Source organism: Dendrobates tinctorius, unplaced genomic scaffold (genome assembly GCF_039654945.1).
Source record: "Dendrobates tinctorius isolate UK_male_01 unplaced genomic scaffold, ASM3965494v1 ptg000095l, whole genome shotgun sequence".
In the NCBI taxonomy this organism is placed as follows: Eukaryota; Metazoa; Chordata; class Amphibia; order Anura; family Dendrobatidae; genus Dendrobates; species Dendrobates tinctorius.
This window is the reverse complement of record NW_027361763.1, coordinates 18,100,819-18,119,212: the sequence shown is the minus strand read 5'-3', so window position 1 is coordinate 18,119,212 and position 18,394 is coordinate 18,100,819. Positions and strand designations below refer to the sequence as shown.

At 53.8% G+C, this 18,394-nt stretch overlaps 1 protein-coding gene across 2 annotated transcripts in view; it reads right to left on the bottom strand.

The window, feature by feature from the left end:
- Positions 1-6,597: 6,597 nt before the first annotated feature.
- Positions 6,598-18,394, bottom strand: part of DNAAF9 (dynein axonemal assembly factor 9) — an 85,569-nt gene continuing 73,772 nt past the window's right edge. Inside the window, exons 28-37 of one of the 2 annotated variants that reach the window (XM_073586757.1) lie at positions 15,478-15,603; positions 14,297-14,334; positions 14,078-14,213; positions 12,499-12,585; positions 11,636-11,742; positions 10,458-10,532; positions 10,153-10,358; positions 9,997-10,062; positions 9,394-9,487; positions 6,598-8,407 (exon numbers count right to left, since the gene is read on the bottom strand). In XM_073586757.1, coding sequence (XP_073442858.1) covers positions 8,295-8,407; positions 9,394-9,487; positions 9,997-10,062; positions 10,153-10,358; positions 10,458-10,532; positions 11,636-11,742; positions 12,499-12,585; positions 14,078-14,213; positions 14,297-14,334; positions 15,478-15,603 — 1,048 coding nt within the window. In that variant the 3' untranslated portion in view covers positions 6,598-8,294. Of the gene's footprint in view, positions 8,408-9,393; positions 9,488-9,996; positions 10,063-10,152; positions 10,359-10,457; positions 10,533-11,635; positions 11,743-12,391; positions 12,586-14,077; positions 14,214-14,296; positions 14,335-15,477; positions 15,604-18,394 lie in introns of those variants that run through there. The other variant, XR_012234352.1, reaches the window with a different exon arrangement.

The window sequence follows — 18,394 nt, the reverse complement described above, 5'->3', positions numbered from 1 at the left end:
CGCGATCCCCATGCATCGACGTCATACGGGAACCTCCGCGGGATCACCACGCATCGACATTACACAGGGAACCTCCGCGGGATCCCCATGCATCGACGTCACACGGGAAGCTCAGCGGGATCCCCTACACATTGACGTCACACGGGAACCTCCGCTGGATCCCCACGCATCGACGTCACACGGGAACCTCCGCGGGATCCCCACGCATCGACGTCACACGGGAACCTCCGCGGGATCCCCACGCATCGACGTCAAACGGGAACCTCCGCGGGTTCCCCACGCATCGACGTCACACGGGAACCTCCGCGGGTTCCCCACGCATCGACGTCACACGGGAACCTCCGCGGGATCCCCACGCATCGACGTCAAACGGGAACCTCCGCGGGATCCCCACGCATCGACGTCAAACGGGAACCTCCGCGGGTTCCCCACGCATCGACGTCACACGGGAACCTCCGCGGGATCCCCACGCATCGACGTCACACGGGAACCTCCGCGGGATCCCCACGCATCGACGTCACACGGGAACCTCCGCGGGATCCCCTATACATCGACATCACACGGGAACCACCGCGGGATTCCCACGCATCGACGTCACACGGGAACCTCCGCGGGATCCCCACGCATCGACGTCACACGGGAACCTCCGCGGGATCCCCTACACATCGACATCACACGGGAACCTCCGCGGGATCTCCTACACATCGACGTCACACGGGAACCTCCGCGGGATCCCCACGCATCGACGTCACACGGGAACCTCCACGGGATCCCCACGCATCGACGTCACACGGGAACCTCAGCGGGATCCCCACGCATCGATGTTACACGGGAACCTCCGCGGGATCCCCACGCATCGACGTTACACGGGAACCTCCGAGGGATCCCCACGCATCGACGTTACATGGGAATCTCCGCCGTGTTATTACAGTATCTACAATACTTAAAAAAGAAAAAAAAAGTTCATTTTTCTCCCCTGGATTGGTCCAGGCGATTATCCAGAACCCGAATCTTCAGTCCCCAAAGAGTTTTTTTTTCTTAAACTTTTTTTTTTTAACAATTTTTTAAATTCCTATAACATATAGAACGTGCTGGAAACGTACAAAAAAAAGGGAAGGGACGAGCGAGTTTTATATCCTTTCACCAGCGCTGTTAACCCCTTAAATTGCGGGGCGTTGGGGGAGGGGTATAGGTTGGATTTGGTAGGTGCGGCTCGCAGGCTGATGTGCGGTGATTGGAAGGCACGGCCGTCTCACCCGGACTAGCACCGTCACAGTCTGACAATTTATCACAAAATAATCTCTATCTATATGAGGTAAGCGGACGGACACCACGCCGCCGGCTGCCCAATGGTAGTACCCGTCTGGTGAAAGGAACTCAGCACGATGCCGGGCACACTCCACCACATGGGGGTTGTGTCCCTTTAATAAACCAGCTAATGTGTGCTCATCATTAATAGCGTACCCCGCTGCCTGCCTGGAGCGCAGGAGCTCGCGATGGTGCCCCGCGATACAGTGCAGACGCCCCCACAATACAGTGCAGGCACCGAGTTACTGCTCTATCCAGACGATTAGACAAAATATAGATATAAATCCAAACGTCCTTGTATAAAACAATCAGCGAGCTAAGGATTAAAATTAGCATTTTAGCCCAAGTGGTAAAAAAAACCCATTAATGAAGACACTTCCTCTACAATCCGTGTCTCCGAGAGTAAACTACACATCTACTATCTATTCTACGTCAGTATGGCTTTCACAAAGCTAAATATCCTCCTGGAGGGACCAGCAGAGCGAACGCGGAGCGACCAGACACCAGGACTCCGCTAAGGCTGCCGCCATACGCCCAGACTCAGCAGCAGCATGTCAGAACCACGCTGTGCTCATGTCATTTTCTAACGCTTCCCCTTTAAGTTGTGGCACCTCAAGTTGCCTGGCAACCACTTAACTGAGTGACCACTTTTTTTTACTACATGGAGCTGCAGTGGTCACAGGAAAGTCTCTCTGCTGTAGAGGTAACTGCCTCTCTATGCTGCACAGGCTGGTTTAGTTCTGTAGTTCAGGGAAACCCTTACTAGATCCCATGCTTTCAATAAACACAGCCAAGGCGGCAACCAGATGACCAACCACAGCCAAGGCAGCGACCAACTGACCAACCATAGCAACAGTGGCGACCAGCTGACCAACCACAGCCAAGGCGGCAACCAGCTGACCAACCACAGCCAAGGCGGCAACCAGCTGACCAACCACAGCCAAGGCAGCGACCAACTGACCAACCATAGCAACAGTGGTGACCAGCTGACCAACCACAGCCAAGGCGGCAACCAGCTGACCAACCACAGCCAAGGCGGCAACCAGCTGCCCAACCACAGCCAAGGCGGCAACCAGATGACCAACCACAGCCAAGGCGGCAACCAGCTGACCAACCACAGCCAAGGCGGCGACCAGCTGACCAAACACAGCCAAGGCAGCGACCAGCTGACCAAACACAGCCAAGGCAGCGACCAGCTGACCAAACACAGCCAAGGCAGCGACCAACTGACCAACCACAGCAACAGTGGCGACCAGCTGACCAACCACAGCCAAGGCGGCAACCAGCTGACCAACCACAGCCAAGGCGGCAACCAGCTGACCAACCACAGCCAAGGCGGCAACCAGCTGACCAACCACAGCCAAGGCGGCAACCAGCTGACCAACCACAGCCAAGGCGGCAACCAGCTGACCAACCACAGCCAAAGAGGTGACCAGCTAACCAACCACAGCCAAGGCAGCGACCAGCTGACCAAACACAGCCAAGGCAGCGACCAGCTGACCAAACACAGCCAAGGCAGCTACCAGCTGACCAACCACAGCCAAGGCGGCAACCAGTTGACCAACCACTCCCAAGGCAGCGACCAGCTGACCAAACACAGCCAAGGCGGCGACCAGCTGACCAACCACAGCAAAGGCGGCGACCAGTTGACCAACCACAGCCAAGGCGGCAACCAGTTGACCAACCACTCCCAAGGCAGCGACCAGCTGACCAACCACACCCAAGGCAGCGACCAGCTAACCAACCACAGCCAAGGCAGCGACCAGCTGACCAACCACAGCCAAGGTGGCGACCAGCTGACCAACCACACCCAAGGCGGCGACCAGCTGACCAACCACAGCCAAGGCGGCGACCAGCTGACCAACCATAGCCAAGGCAGCAATCAGCTGACCAACCACAGGCAAGGCGGCGACCAGCTGACCAACCACAGCCAAGGCGGCGACCAGCTGACCAACCACACCCAAGGCAGCGACCAGCTGACCAACCACAGCCAAGGCGGCGACCAGCTGACCAACCACACCCAAGGCGGCGACCAGCTGACCAACCACAGCCAAGGCGGTGACCAGCTGACCAACCATAGCCAAGGCAGCAATCAGCTGACCAACCACAGGCAAGGCGGCGACCAGCTGACCAACCACAGCCAAGGTGGCGACCAGCTGACCAACCACACCCAAGGCAGCGACCAGCTGACCAACCACAGCCAAGGCGGCAACTAGATGACCAACCACAGCCAAGGTGGTGACCAGCTGACGAACCACAGCCAAGGCAGCGATCAGCTGACCAACCACAGCCAAGGCAGCGATCAGCTGACCAACCACAGCCAAGGCAGCGATCAGCTGACCAACCACAGCCAAGGCAGCGACCAGCTGACCAACTACAGCCAATGCGGCGACCAGCTGACCAACCACAGCAGCGACCAGCTGACCAACCACAGCCAAGGCGGCGACCAGCTGACCAACCACAGCCAAGGCGGTGACCAGCTGACGAACCATAGCCAAGGCAGCAATCAGCTGACCAACCACAGGCAAGGCGGCGACCAGCTGACCAACCACAGGCAAGGTGGTGACCAGCTGACCAACCACACCCAAGGCAGCGACCAGCTGACCAACCACAGCCAAGGCGGCAACTAGATGACCAACCACAGCCAAGGTGGTGACCAGCTGACGAACCACAGCCAAGGCAGCGATCAGCTGACCAACCACAGCCAAGGCAGCGATCAGCTGACCAACCACAGCCAAGGCAGCGACCAGCTGACCAACTACAGCCAATGCGGCGACCAGCTGACCAACCACAGCAGCGACCAGCTGACCAACCACAGCCAAGGCGGCGACCAGCTGACCAACCACAGCCAAGATGGTGACCAGCTGTGCAACCACAGCCAAGGCAGCAATCAGCTGACCAACCACAGGCAAGGCGGCGACCAGCTGACCAACCACAGCCAAGGTGGCGACCAGCTGACCAACCACACCCAAGGCAGAGACCAGCTGACCAACCACAGCCAAGGCGGCAACTAGATGACCAACCACAGCCAAGGTGATGACCAGCTGACGAACCACAGCCAAGGCAGCGATCAGCTGACCAACCACAGCCAAGGCAGCGATCAGCTGACCAACCACAGCCAAGGCAGCGACCAGCTGACCAACTACAGCCAATGCGGCGACCAGCTGACCAACCACAGCAGCGACCAGCTGACCAACCACACCCAAGGCGGCGACCAGCTGACCAACCACAGCCAAGGCGGTGACCAGCTGACCAACCATAGCCAAGGCAGCAATCAGCTGACCAACCACAGGCAAGGCGGCGACCAGCTGACCAACCACAGCCAAGGCAGCAATCAGCTGACCAACCACAGGCAAGGCGGCGACCAGCTGACCAACCACAGCCAAGGTGGCGACCAGCTGACCAACCACACCCAAGGCAGCGACCAGCTGACCAACCACAGCCAAGGCGGCAACTAGATGACCAACCACAGCCAAGGTGGTGACCAGCTGACGAACCACAGCCAAGGCAGCGATCAGCTGACCAACCACAGCCAAGGCAGCGATCAGCTGACCAACCACAGCCAAGGCAGCGACCAGCTGACCAACTACAGCCAATGCGGCGACCAGCTGACCAACCACAGCAGCGACCAGCTGACCAACCACACCCAAGGCGGCGACCAGCTGACCAACCACAGCCAAGGCGGTGACCAGCTGACCAACCATAGCCAAGGCAGCAATCAGCTGACCAACCACAGGCAAGGCGGCGACCAGCTGACCAACCACAGTCAAGGTGGCGACCAGCTGACCAACCACACCCAAGGCAGCGACCAGCTGACCAACCACAGCCAAGGCGGCAACTAGATGACCAACCACAGCCAAGGTGGTGACCAGCTGACGAACCACAGCCAAGGCAGCGATCAGCTGACCAACCACAGCCAAGGCAGCGATCAGCTGACCAACCACAGCCAAGGCAGCGACCAGCTGACCAACTACAGCCAATGCGGCGACCAGCTGACCAACCACAGCAGCGACCAGCTGACCAACCACAGCCAAGGCGGCGACCAGCTGACCAACCACAGCAAAGGTGGCAACCAGCTGAACAACCACGGCCAAGGCAGCGACCAGCTGACCAACCACACCCAAGGCGGCGACCAGTTAATCAACCACAACCAAGGCGGCAACCAGCTGACCAACCACAGCCAAGGCGGCGACCGGCCAGCCGACCAAACACAGCAAAGGCGGTGACCAGCTGACCGACCACAGCTAAAGCAGCGACTGGCTGATCAACCACAGCCAAGGCGGCGACCAGCTGACTGACCACAGCTAAGGCAGCAACTAGTTGATTAACCAGTGTCAAGGAAGCGACCAGCCAGCCGACCAACCACAGCCAAGCCGGCCCCCAACAGACCGACCACAGCAAGAGACTGGCCTGCCAACCACAGCTACGGCGTCAACAGGCCGACTGACCACAGCAATGGCGGAGGCGGACCAACATACCACAGCCAGGGCGGTGACAGATGGACCTTCCAACCACAGCCAAGGCAGCGACCAGCCAAAGTCCAGGCAGAGACCGGCCGGTCGAGCGCAGCCAAGACGGCAACCCCTTTAAGCAAGAGAAGACAAGGAGACACTGCGATATATACTGGCATATCTGCTCCAACAATCTAGCCTGTACCATACCCCAAGGCAAGGTGCCGATCGAGGATGGTGATGCATACTGCTGACCAATGCCAGGCTTTTTGGTGACCACTTTACGTTCTGGAATTGCATTCACCTTAATTACACAAATTTTTACAGATTAAATTAATAATTACCACTGGAGAAACCAGGTGATGCTAAACTCCAACCAGTTGGGTTCTAGCCTTGGCTTCCAATTTTTTTGTTGGTTACATGTTCTACAATTTCCATGTCCAGTCAATAGTCCGGCATCGCCTGCTAATCCCTCTCCATTCTCCGAGGCACTGTCCATGCATAGATACATCACATACGTCTCTGGTTACTCGGAGGTTACGACATGGCAGCTCGTTCTCTGACAAGTCAGCACGATCGGCCCCCGAGACACAAATCAGTAACAAGTCTAATTCTACGTCACTACACACGATTTTAATCTCACGTCTCAATGTATATATGTGGTAGTAATAATGGTGGGAGTCGGGGCTCCAGATATAACAAAAAGGAAGAAAGGCGTCACCAGGACAATCAAACTGGACGGGGCCATGTTTACGGAGGCCGTGGATACCGCAATGCTTGGAGTATGAAGGGGAAGAGTGTCAGGTTATGGTTCAAAAAAAAAGTTTGTAGTGTTAAACAGAGGACATTTATGGCTTCCAGTGACTTTATTAGGGGAGGTGTCACAAAAAAGTATTGTTCCCCTTTTCCAAGCAAGTAGAACCCACCCCTTCCTCTAATTACATCCCATTTAGCTAAAGATAAAATGGAGTGTACCTTTAAAAAATTTGCAAAACAGCTACATTAGAGGAACAGAGGAGCGGACTGTAGACCTGGCTCTATGTGCTCCAAGTGATGGTCCAGGTCATGTTTTAGGAAAGACAAGAAACTCGTCTGGTAAAACCTAGGGGAAATTCTGAATTATCTCCTCCTTAGAAGATCTTCGATATGTTAAAGCAAACATACCACCACTGCGCCTTTTGATTTAGGGTATGTTCACAGGTGGCTTTCGTTGCTTATTTCACCGTGACTTTTTCCATGACACAGGTCATGTTGCTCAGCTACACTGCAGTGTAATACAGGTAGAGAGGGGATAACCTTGCGTCCACTACAGTACCAGAACAAGCAAATGACAAAAAGTCAGACCCAGCTGGATTTTTTGCTTGTTGGAGTACCCTAGAGGTCACAATGCTCCCCCATGCAGCTGCATTATGCTAGTGTGACAGCGGCACCTGTCTCACAGGCAAAAAAAAAAGGTTTATTTTGCCGTCTGGAGCCATGGAAACATATAGGTCTCCATAAGAACTGTAGACCGGATATGTAGGTTTTCACAGATGCTTCATTTTTTTATTTTGGATGCACACTGGCCTCCTCTGCTCCACAATAATTGGTACATTGGAGTGTTTCGCTCACTGGATCTATGGCTTCAGGGGCTCAAAAAAATCTGCATGCTTAAGAATGTGCACCCCACAATAACACGCGGCAGGCAGCCATGGTGGGGGAGTAAATGTAGTGCATCATCTGGAATGAATCATATGAGGTGATATGTAAATGCTCCGCCCATTTCATGGCTGCCTCCACCGCCGTCGTTTGCCTAGCTCAGAAAGTTAAAGTAACTTAAATGTTCCCCTTCTATTGCTGGTTTGGAATGGCTTATAAAATCCTTTTATAAAAAAAGTCCCTCAATACTGAAACATGAAACTTACATAATGATAAGTCTTCAGGGGGCAGCAGGACCCCGGAATAATCGTCTTCCATGGAGGTGACTGTGCAATCTCAACAGACATATAGTCACTATTGTTTTTTGCATGAGGAGAGGTTGATGCAAATATTAAGGCTAGCACTGGTCTTTGTGGCCACCGTCATGGCTGATTGCAGCTCTTGTGATAGGACCAATGCTGCAGCCTAAAACGGAGCGTCCCGACAATCGGAGACGATCACTCGTTACCGGGCGCAGCCTTCTGGAGTCAGAATGCGAGAAGTGAATGGAGATTTCACAAGTTTCTTCATTCACTATCGATGCCTGACTCGCTAATAATCGGTTCACGTGACCTGCCGGTGGCTAAACCAGATGGCAGACACGACCTGAACCGGTGGCTAAGTGGCCCATTACAACGGCTCATGGCTGCTGCGCTCTTGTGAACAGATGCAACACATAAGGTGCACACTGATTTACCAGCTCCCCCGTCCCTCCCTGGACATAAAGCAGATTGTAGGAGAAGACTAATGGCATAAAACAGGAGGGAGAAGCGGCTCACAGATGGTCATTGTGGCTCTGCCGTCACTTTACTAATGGCCCGGGATAGAGAACGCTACATCAAGGCGACGGCGCAGCGCTCACAGCTTCTGCCCGAAGACGTCGTAGTACTCCTGCTGCTCCAGATCCCGGTTGTGCCGCTCGATCTCTTTGTTCGCCTCAATGACGTAATCGTATATGAACTGATCCATTACTGAGAGCCAGGAGTTAAGGGCCAAGTCTGAGGAACGTGACAGGAAATGCTCCATATGTAACCGAATGGTCCTCCATATCAGGACCGTCCTTAGGGAGTCATAACGGCGAAACACTGAAGAATTAGGGGAGCAGACATGTGGGACCCCACTGATCAGGGTCCGGAGCTCCTGCGCGCAGCTGGATGTGCAACGTTCACAGTGTAGTGGATGTTCTCAGATCACATTGAAGTTAATAGGAGCCGAGCTGCCTAACCCAAGAATGGCTACTACATGATATGCAGAGCTGCGGGAGTAGATAATGGCTGATGGTGGTAGGTGTCGGACCCCCAACAATCTCATACTAATGACCTATCTTAGGCTAGCATATGGCCGAGGTGCGGAGGGCTGCGGGCTTCCTCTGTGAAGCTCCGCCCCGGTCACACCTCCTCTGGTCAGCTACGCCTCTGTCGGCATGCAGCCTGCATATCCTATCTTTAGCATTAGGTATGCAGGCCGTGATGATGAATGCAGATGCCTCCGCATGCGTCTGTTTGAGGGTGCGGTGACCAGCGCCAAACGCAGCATGTTGCATTTTGGTGCGCTCGCCACAACGTCAAAAAGACGCATGCGGAGGCATCTGCATTCATCGGCACGGCCTGCGTACCTAATGCTAAAGACAGGGTACGCAGGCCACATGCTGACAAAGGCGGAGCTGATTGGAGGAGGTGTGACCGGGGGTGGAGCTTCACAGAGGAAGCCCGCAGCCCTCCGCACCTCGGCCATACGCTAGTGTGAAACTAGCCTTATAGATACAATATTAGTATGAAAGCCACGATATAAACCCCAACCACCTCCATATACAAAACAGGACAAAGGGAAAGTGGCCGCCCAGGAAAGGCCAATTCTGTAGGGTCCTGATCTAACTGGTAACTGGGCCCCAGTATGGCGGATTACCATCCCTGTGTCTGCTGAGGATGACCCCCATCATCATCATGCACAAGGATACGTGGGTGGTGATCCATCTTTTCTCCAAGAAAATTCACAAATTGGGTTCCATTGTAAAAATATCCCTCAGGAAGAGGATCCAAGTGTCGCTTCACCTGCGGGGGACAACCAGAGACGAGTGAGACATCGATGTGAGAGAAAGAGAAAAAGAGATATCAAAAAAGAAAGAGAAAGAAAGAAAGCAAAAAAGAAATAAAAATAAAAATAAATAGTGATCAAGAAAGAAAGCAAAAAAAGGAAAAAAAAAGTAAGAGAAAGAAAAATAATCAGTGATCAAGAAAGAAAACAGAAAAATAAAGCAAAAATGAAAGAGTAAAGAGAGAAAAAGAAAGAAATGAAACGAAAAGAAAGAATGTAGCGTGGAGGTAAAAAAGACAGAAAATTTAAAAAAAAGAAGGAAAAAAGGATACAAAGAGTAAAATAGAAAGAAAACAAAAAGAAAGAAAGAGTAAGACAGAGAGGAAAAGAAAAAATGAAAAATAGACAAAAAAAGAGAAATATAAAATAAAAGAGAAATAAAAGAACATGATAGAAAAAGAGAAAGAGAGAGAGAAGAGGGGGACACGTCTGGCAATAGCCGGACATGCGGCAGACAGCGTCTTACATGGATGCTCCGGATCTCCTGTACAGACAATGATCTTCTTGTTCTTGGAGGCATTTTCTGCGGTTTCTACATGACAGTGAGCACAGGGTCCGGGATTATTATTATTGTATCTGGTTATCTATTGTAGAGGTTATTTCGGGGGTCCGGCCTCCTCACCTGCTTGGCACACAGCCGTAGCCAGTCCTTCAGGTCATCCTCTCTCAGGGCGCAGCCTGTGAACACCAGGACACATTGCTGGAGGATGCCGTTATCGCGCCGCTCGTTCCTGGGGTCGGGGGGAGGCGCTGGTCCATCCACCACTGGCAGGAGCATCAGCGAGTTGTTCACTGTGTTATAGGAGACGTCCACCATCTGCTCCGAGTCTAGTAAGAAAGAAGTGGACAGTAAGTGACATGGTCTCCCTCCAGAGCCCTATACCGGGGAGACCAGCAGACACAGAGGAGACATACAATATGGCTCACCAGTGAAGGCGACTCTGCCCAAGATGTGATAGATGTTTCCTGTAAAAGGGAAGGACTTGATGGACGACGTTAGAGCTGAAATAAAACACACAGTGTAGAGGAGGCATAAGATGGGCGGAGGAGGCACAAGATGGGCGGAGGAGGCGGCACAAGATGGGCGGAGACACAAGATGGGGGGAGTCGGCGGCACAAGACGGGCGGAGGAGGCACAAGACGGGCGGAGGTGGAGGCACAAGACGGGCAGAAGAGACATAAGACTGGCGGAAGAGACATAAGACGGGCGGAGGAGGGATAAAACGGGGAGGCATAAGGTGGGGGCGGAGGAGACCTAAGATGGGCACGGAGGAGGCATAAGGTGGAGACGGAGGAAGCATAGGGCAAAGACGGAGGAGGCATAAGGCAGAGGAAAGAGAAGATTGTCCTAAATTCAGAAAATGAGATTGTTCCCTACCATGAGCAGATCTGAGCCATCAGGTTAAAATGTGATGGACGAGTCCCATTCTGGCAACCCCACACCTGGCCACAGTACGCTGCAGCCACTTTTCCAGATATAACGTACCCCCTACTCTTAGTACAACTTTATACGTCCCTCCCCATTCCTCCTGGTACACCCTGACCTATCACTCCTGGCACGCGCCCTCCACCTTCACTCTCCGATCCACTGGTCTGGGCACAACCCGTTCTTTTCTTCCTGGCATGTCCGAATCATTTCCTCCTGGTACACCACAGCCACTCCCCATTCCTCCTGGCACGCCCCAACCCACTGGTACTGGCATGCCCTGCCTCATCCCTTCTGGCACAGTCCAACATCATTTCTCCTGACAGGCCTCGCCCAATTGCTCCTGGCACGCCCCATTCCTCTGGGTATATCCAGCTCTCCTCCTCCCGGCACGCCCCACCTCATTTCTCCTGGTACGACCTGCCCATTCCTCCTGGCATGCCCCGCCCTATTCCTCCTGGCATGCCCCGCCCTATTCCTCCTGGCACACCCCGCCCCATTCCTCCTGGTAACCCTCACCTGAAACAGTTGTCTCTTTCCATGCGCCCTCCTAGATGCTACTCATTATTCAGCAGGGGACAACTCTTATAGACTATGGACCCTGCAGGACTCAATCATGAGGCATGATGAGGAGACTCTGGGTAAAATAATCAGGGCATCTCTTTATACTATTACTCACTTTTGCACCTGGTCATGAATCGGGCCTTCTCCAACGGACGACTGAACCACAGACTGACACGATCCACCTTTGGTGAGACTGCTCCTGTAGAAAATTTCCCATCATACCTAAAATTCAAAAAAAGAAAAAAAAAAACAACCTGTTGCTCCACTACACAGAGGGCATTTTCTTCATAAAATTTGTTTTTCTTTGTTAACTAATAGAACTTTTGAATCCTCAGAGCGTCTCAAGAAGGATCTGTCAGGGATCAAGTTCATCCATGTAGACAAATCCGGGAAGGTTTCTCTCCTGGGAATGTACGGCCTGCGAGTCTATTAGAAGAGAAGTCTAATCCAATAGAAAAGAGTATCAGCAGCGGCCGCCGCGTCTGCAGCACAATTACCCGGCCCCAGAGGCATTATCATAAATCCTGAGGAGGCGGACGGCTCTCAGCCAGATTGTATCCATGGGTGATCCATGGGTGAATGTGTAGTACAATGGCTCAGTGAAATATCTGTTTTTTTCCCACTCATCCTGAGCCCAGAGGCTTGTAGGAGTACTCACACTGCTTTCCTGCAGCACTGTGTAGGGTTATTTGTTCAGGGCTGCCATAATTTAGTGGGGGGATATAAGAATAATTGCATTATTAGCTGACCTGTAGTTCTTCTGTATCTGAAGGTGGCAACTAAAAGAAAAAATATGGGGAGGCTGCTCGGGGGAGGAGTTCTAGTGTTTGGCTCTGCCCCTGAGGACCTGCTCTGGAAATATCAGTTATACCTTGAGGATTCCTTTAATGCCATGAATCTGAAGTATCGTCGATGACAATCCATTGCACTGCTGGAGACAAACAAAAAGAAGGTTTTGCAAAAGTTAAAGAGACTCACCAGCCCGGATACATCAAATATCGCGTCCTCAGCATTTGAATACTGGAAAAGTTGCTTTCTGATAGGACGAGCTCAATGTCCTCATTCCTGCAGGGAATCAGATACAGGTTCATTATTGTTGAGTGTTGACCATTTCCCTTCTGAAAGCTGCAGGGTTATTGTAACACACAGGAAACTGATAACCAGCTCAGCTCTGCTACATCGGTACATGGTAAGTAGAATTACCTGTTCCCAGGGTTCGGTATTTGTAGAAGGCCTCTTACAATATATCGTATATACTCGTGTATAAGCAGAGTTTTTCAGCACATTTTTTTGTGCTGAAAACTCCCCCCTCTGCTTATACACGAGTCATTGTCCTAGAAAGACGGAGGGGAGGGAGCGGCAGAGCAGCGGGTCATAGGAGGCAGGAGCCTGTGGTGGAGGGGGAGTGGCGGAGCAGCGAGTCACAGAGGCAGGAGCCGGCGGGGAGCAGCGAGTCACAGAGGCAGGAGCCGACGGGGGAGCAGCGAGTCACAGAGGCAGGAGCCGACGGGGGAGCAGCGAGTCACAGAGGCAGGAGCCGACGGGGGAGCAGCGAGTCACAGAGGCAGGAGCCGACGGGGGAGCAGCGAGTCACAGAGGCAGGAGCCGGCGGGGAGTGGGAGCAGCGGGTCACAGAGGCAGGAGCCAGCGGGGAGGGGGAGCAGCGGGTCACAGAGGCAGGAGCCGGCGGGAGAGGGGAAGCAGCGGGTCACAGAGGCAGGAGCCGGCGGGGGAGGGGGAGCGGCGGAGCAACGAGTCACAGAGACAGGAGCTGGAAGGGGAGGGGGAGCAGCAGGTCAGAGGCAGGAGTCGTCTGGGGAATGGGAGTTGAGGAGCAGTGGGTCACAGAGGCAGGAGCCGTCGGGGGAGAGGGGAGCGGCGGAGCCGTGGGTCTCAGAGGCAGGAGCCAGCGGAGAGGGGGCAGCGGTGGAGCAGCGGGTTACAGAGGCAGGAGCTGGAAGCTGTGGCTAAAGCCTGTGCCGCTGCTAAAGAGAAATGAATATTAATTTCTCTGTAATAGCGCACAGTGACAGCCGCAGCCACCAGCACACATCCTACTTACCTTCCCTGTGCGCCATCTTTGCATCTCGTTCGTTCCGGCACCAGCAGCTCTTCCGGCCGAGTGATCACGTGGTCCTGCTAATTAAAGTAATGAATATTCACGCCTTCCCACTCCCATATGCATAAAATGAATATTCATTCCCTAAATGAACAGGGCCAGGTGATTGCTCGGCTGGAAAAGCTGCTGGCGCCTGAACGAGATGCTGCATGGCACGCAGGCAAGGTAAGTAGGATGTTTTTATTTTATAGGAACTATGCATACAAGGATAGGGGATAAGGAGCCATGCATATAAGAACAGGGAAAAGGAGCCATGCATACCAGGATAGGATGAAGGAGCCATGCATACAAGGATAGGGATGAGGGGACAATGCATACCTGACTTATACTCGAGTCAATAAGTTTACCCAGTTTTTTGTGGCAAAATTAGGTGCCTCAGCTTATACTTGGGTTGACTTATAATCGAGTATATACGGTACTCTGTTCCAGGATCATTACCTGGTGATCACCCCCTTCTCTGCTAGAATAAATGCCGCCCCAGGGTTCACAGTGCGGAGCAGCTTCTGGACGAGTCCTAGGGACGGGTGCCTTTGCTCTGATGTCAGGCTGGTGAACACAATATTGCTGACTATACCTGTAAGTGAAGAATACACACAACGTAGGGGTGAGACCCCCACAGACCACCATATGCCGGCTGACAGATAATGAGATACATACCGTGAGAACACTGCTCCAGGAACTTAGGGAAATAAAACCTTAAAAATAAAAGACAGGAATATTTTATTCATATCCTATATGCAGGAAAGAGGGGCCCCGGACACACCCAGGAAAGAGGGGCCCCCGACGCACCCAGGAAAGAGGGGCCCCCGACGCACCCAGGAAAGAGGGGCCCCCGACGCACCCAGGAAAGAGGGGCCCCCGACGCACCCAGGAAAGAGGGGCCCCCGACGCACCCAGGAAAGTGGGCCCTCCCGACGCACCCAGGAAAGTGGGGCCCCCGACGCACGCAGGAAAGAGGCCCCCCCGACGCACGCAGGAAAGAGGCCCCCGACGCACGCAGGAAAGAGGCCCCCGACGCACGCAGGAAAGAGGCCCCCGACGCACGCAGGAAAGAGGCCCCCGACGCACGCAGGAAAAAGGCCCCCGAAACACGCAGGAAAAAGGCCCCCGAAACACTCAGGAAAGAGGCCCACCGACACACGCAGGAAAGAGGCCCCCGACACACGCAGGAAAGAGGCCCCCGACACACGCAGGAAAGAGGCCCCCGACACACGCAGGAAAGAGGCCCCCGACACACGCAGGAAAGAGGCCCCCGACACACGCAGGAAAAAGGCTCCCGACACACGCAGGAAAAAGGCCCACCGACACACGCAGGAAAAAGGCCCACCGACACACGCAGGAAAAAGGCCCACCGACACACGCAGGAAAAAGGCCCACCGACACACGCAGGAAAAAGGCCCACCGACACACGCAGGAAAGAGGCCCCCGACACACGCAGGAAAGAGGCCCCCGACACACGCAGGAAAGAGGCCCCCGACACACGCAGGAAAGAGGCCCCCGACACACGCAGGAAAGAGGCCCCCAACACACGCAGGAAAGGAGGCCCCCGACACACGCAGGAAAGGAGGCCCCGGACACACGCAGGAAAGAGGCCCCCGAAAAACGCAGGAAAAAGGCCCCCGAGACATGCAGGAAAAAGGCCCCCAACACACGCAGGAAAAAGGCCCACAAACACACGCAGGAAAGAGGCCCCCGACACACGCAGGAAAGAGGCCCCCGACACACGCAGGAAAGAGGCCCCCGACACACGCAGGAAAGAGGCCCCCGACACACGCAGGAAAGAGGCCCCCGACACACGCAGGAAAGAGGCCCCCGACACATGCAGGAGTCGCACCCACCTGTGCTCCATGATGCAGCCCAGAGGATCCACACAAGCGGTGACAGCGCCAATGACGAAGGACGACTTGATGAGAGGGTCAGGGTGAGTGTGCACGGCCTGCACTACATCAATCACATCTGCGTATCTGGAGAAGGAAAAGAGCGGAGACGAGAAGGTGATAACTGAGCTTAAGAAGAGCTGTCAGCGGCCGCAGAGCTCAGCGTGGGAAGCACAGACCACAGGCGAGGGTCCGCTGTGATCAGCCCCCTGCAGACACATGTAGGACCAAACACCGCGATATAATGATACCGCAGACATGTACTATGGTATCCAGTGTAGGCACTGCCTAATATCTCTCCCGTCCTGATGGTCTGTTACAGTGCATCAGCGCAGATCTCGCCTGTCCTGATAGTCTGTTACAGTGTATCAGCGCAGATCTCTCCTGTCCTGATGGTCTGTTACAGTGTATCAGCGCAGATCTCTCTGTCCTTATGGTCTGTTACAGTGTATCAGTGCAGATCTCTCCGTCATGATATAGTCTGGTACAATGTATCAGTGTAAATGGCAAAAACGGCGTAATCCAGCCTCATCGGATTCCACTTGCCTTTATTAGTAAATGAACTCAAATTCTACAGCTGCAGATTAAACACAAGGCTGATAATGTCTCATGGACCTCATTATCAGAAAGCTGACAATGCGGCTCGGCGACCAACGCGCTCCTGCTGTGATTCACCCTTAATGTGATTAGACCTGGACCGAGCACGGCTCCCGAGCATGAAAGTGGTGGTGAATCGGTGCTAGATGTAAGATCAGTGGGGGCCGACCACTGGAATTTATGGCAATCACAAGAAAAGGAGGCTCGTGTCAGATTAGATGGAGGAAGATTCAACCGCAGCAGGCAGGAGGCACACTGAGGAGTTGCTAATCAAGTTAGGTGGATGGGAGAATCAGCATCAGCAGGGAGGAGGAGCTCTGAGGAGTCGCCAGTCAGCCTAAGTAGATGAAGCTTCAATAGCAGCGGTGGTGGCAGGGAAAAGATGTCAATCAGTCAAGGAAGGAGCAGGGAAGAGGGACACTGAGGACATGTTGCTCAGGCTAGGGGAAAAAAACATTCAGCAGCAGGAAGGATGATGAAGGGTAGGTGGAAGGAGATTCAGCAGCAGCAGGGAGGGAAGCAATGGGGGGCAGTCAGGGTAGGTAGGATACAGATTCAACAGCAGCAGTGAGGAGGGACAGTGAGGAGCCGTTCATCACAGTAGGGAGCAGCGATTGCGTTAAACTTTCAAAAATGATCATACAGCCGTTCTGACAAGTATCAAAGTAAATCGACAGCCTCATCAGGTCTAAGATATACTTAGTAATATCTGGTGACAGATAAGCTGTAATAAGCTGTGCTGTCCCTCAGAAGAATAGAAGCTGTAATGACAAGAAAGATAAAATGCCGAGGAACAAGTTCCCACAGAAGCTGGATTTTCTTTGTGCTGCCCGTAGGCTTCCTGTAGTCTCAGCGGTGCAATGGCCCCTATCCCTCGTTAATGATGGCACATGAGCCGACGCATGCCCCCATGTGCCGACGCACGCCCCCCATGAGCCGACGCACGCCCCCCCATGAGCCGACGCACGCCCCCCCATGAGCCGACGCACGCCCCCCCAGCCGACGCACGCCCCCCCATGAGCCGACGCACGCCCCCCATGAGCCGACGCACGCCACCCATGTGCCGACGTATGCCCCCATATGCCAATGTACGTCCCCATGTGCCAACGCATGCCCCCATGTGCCAACGCATGCCCTCATATGCCGATGCACGCCCCCATATGCCAATGCACGCCCTGTGTGCCGATGTATGCCCCCCATATGCCGATGTATGCCCCCATATGCGTCTACAGCCGCAGTCATCAGTAATTCTTGACAGCAGACATGAGGGTGAAGCAGATGCATATTACACTGGGGGATTGGGAGGAGCAGGGGGTCTGCTGCAGCTAACTCTGCTTTGCACTCGTAAAGTGGTAAGCGGGAGTCACACATAGCAATCTTGCTAGCAATATCGCTGCTGAGTCACAACTTTTGTGACGTAACAGCGATCTCACCAGCGAGATCGCTGTGTGTGACAGCGATCAGCGAGCGGCCCCCCTGCCGGTATCGCTGATCGCTGTAAGAAACCTCTGGACATATTTTTCGTCGCTGGTCTCCCGCTGGCCAGCATTCATCGCTGCGTGTGACAGGTGGGAGACCAGCGATCAGCTGTAAAAAATAGAATTAAAATAAAAAATATTGTTATTCTCACCTTCCGACGTCCCGCGCAGCATTCCTCTCTCCATGCTCCGGTCCCAGTGATCCTTTGCACGAATGACCGCGAGACTTCGCGCTCCCACGAGACCGTGATGTCTCGTGGTCATTCTCGCAAAGGATTACTGGGACCGGAGCGTGGAGAGAGGCGGGAAGGCTGCGCGGGACGTCGGAAGGTAAGAATAACAATATTTTTTATTTTAATTCTATTTTTTACAGGGATGGCCAGCGATGCCGGGCGCTCGGCATCGCTGTGCTAATCACTGGTGAAGCTGTCTGTGTGACAGCTCACCAGCGATCACATAGCGACTTACCAGCGATCCTGACACCTTGATATCGGTGTCGGTATCGCTGGTAAGTCGCTATGTGTGACTCCAGCTTTAGTACTAACATCATCCATGCACAGATAAGAGGGGCTTATGCTCAGATCAGTGGGGTCCAGCAATAGGACCCCCCATTCTGAAAAGCCCCATCAAAATGCAGTAAAAACCACATATTCTTGGCAGCACTTTGTCTATGGATATGCTGGAGAACGTCAGGATGCACCACGTGTGGCCAATCCAGAACATCACTGCAGAGCTTATTCGTCTGTTGTCTATGGAGCTCCACGCTTTGTCCTCTATGCTTTATACTGCAGCTCACACCGGCT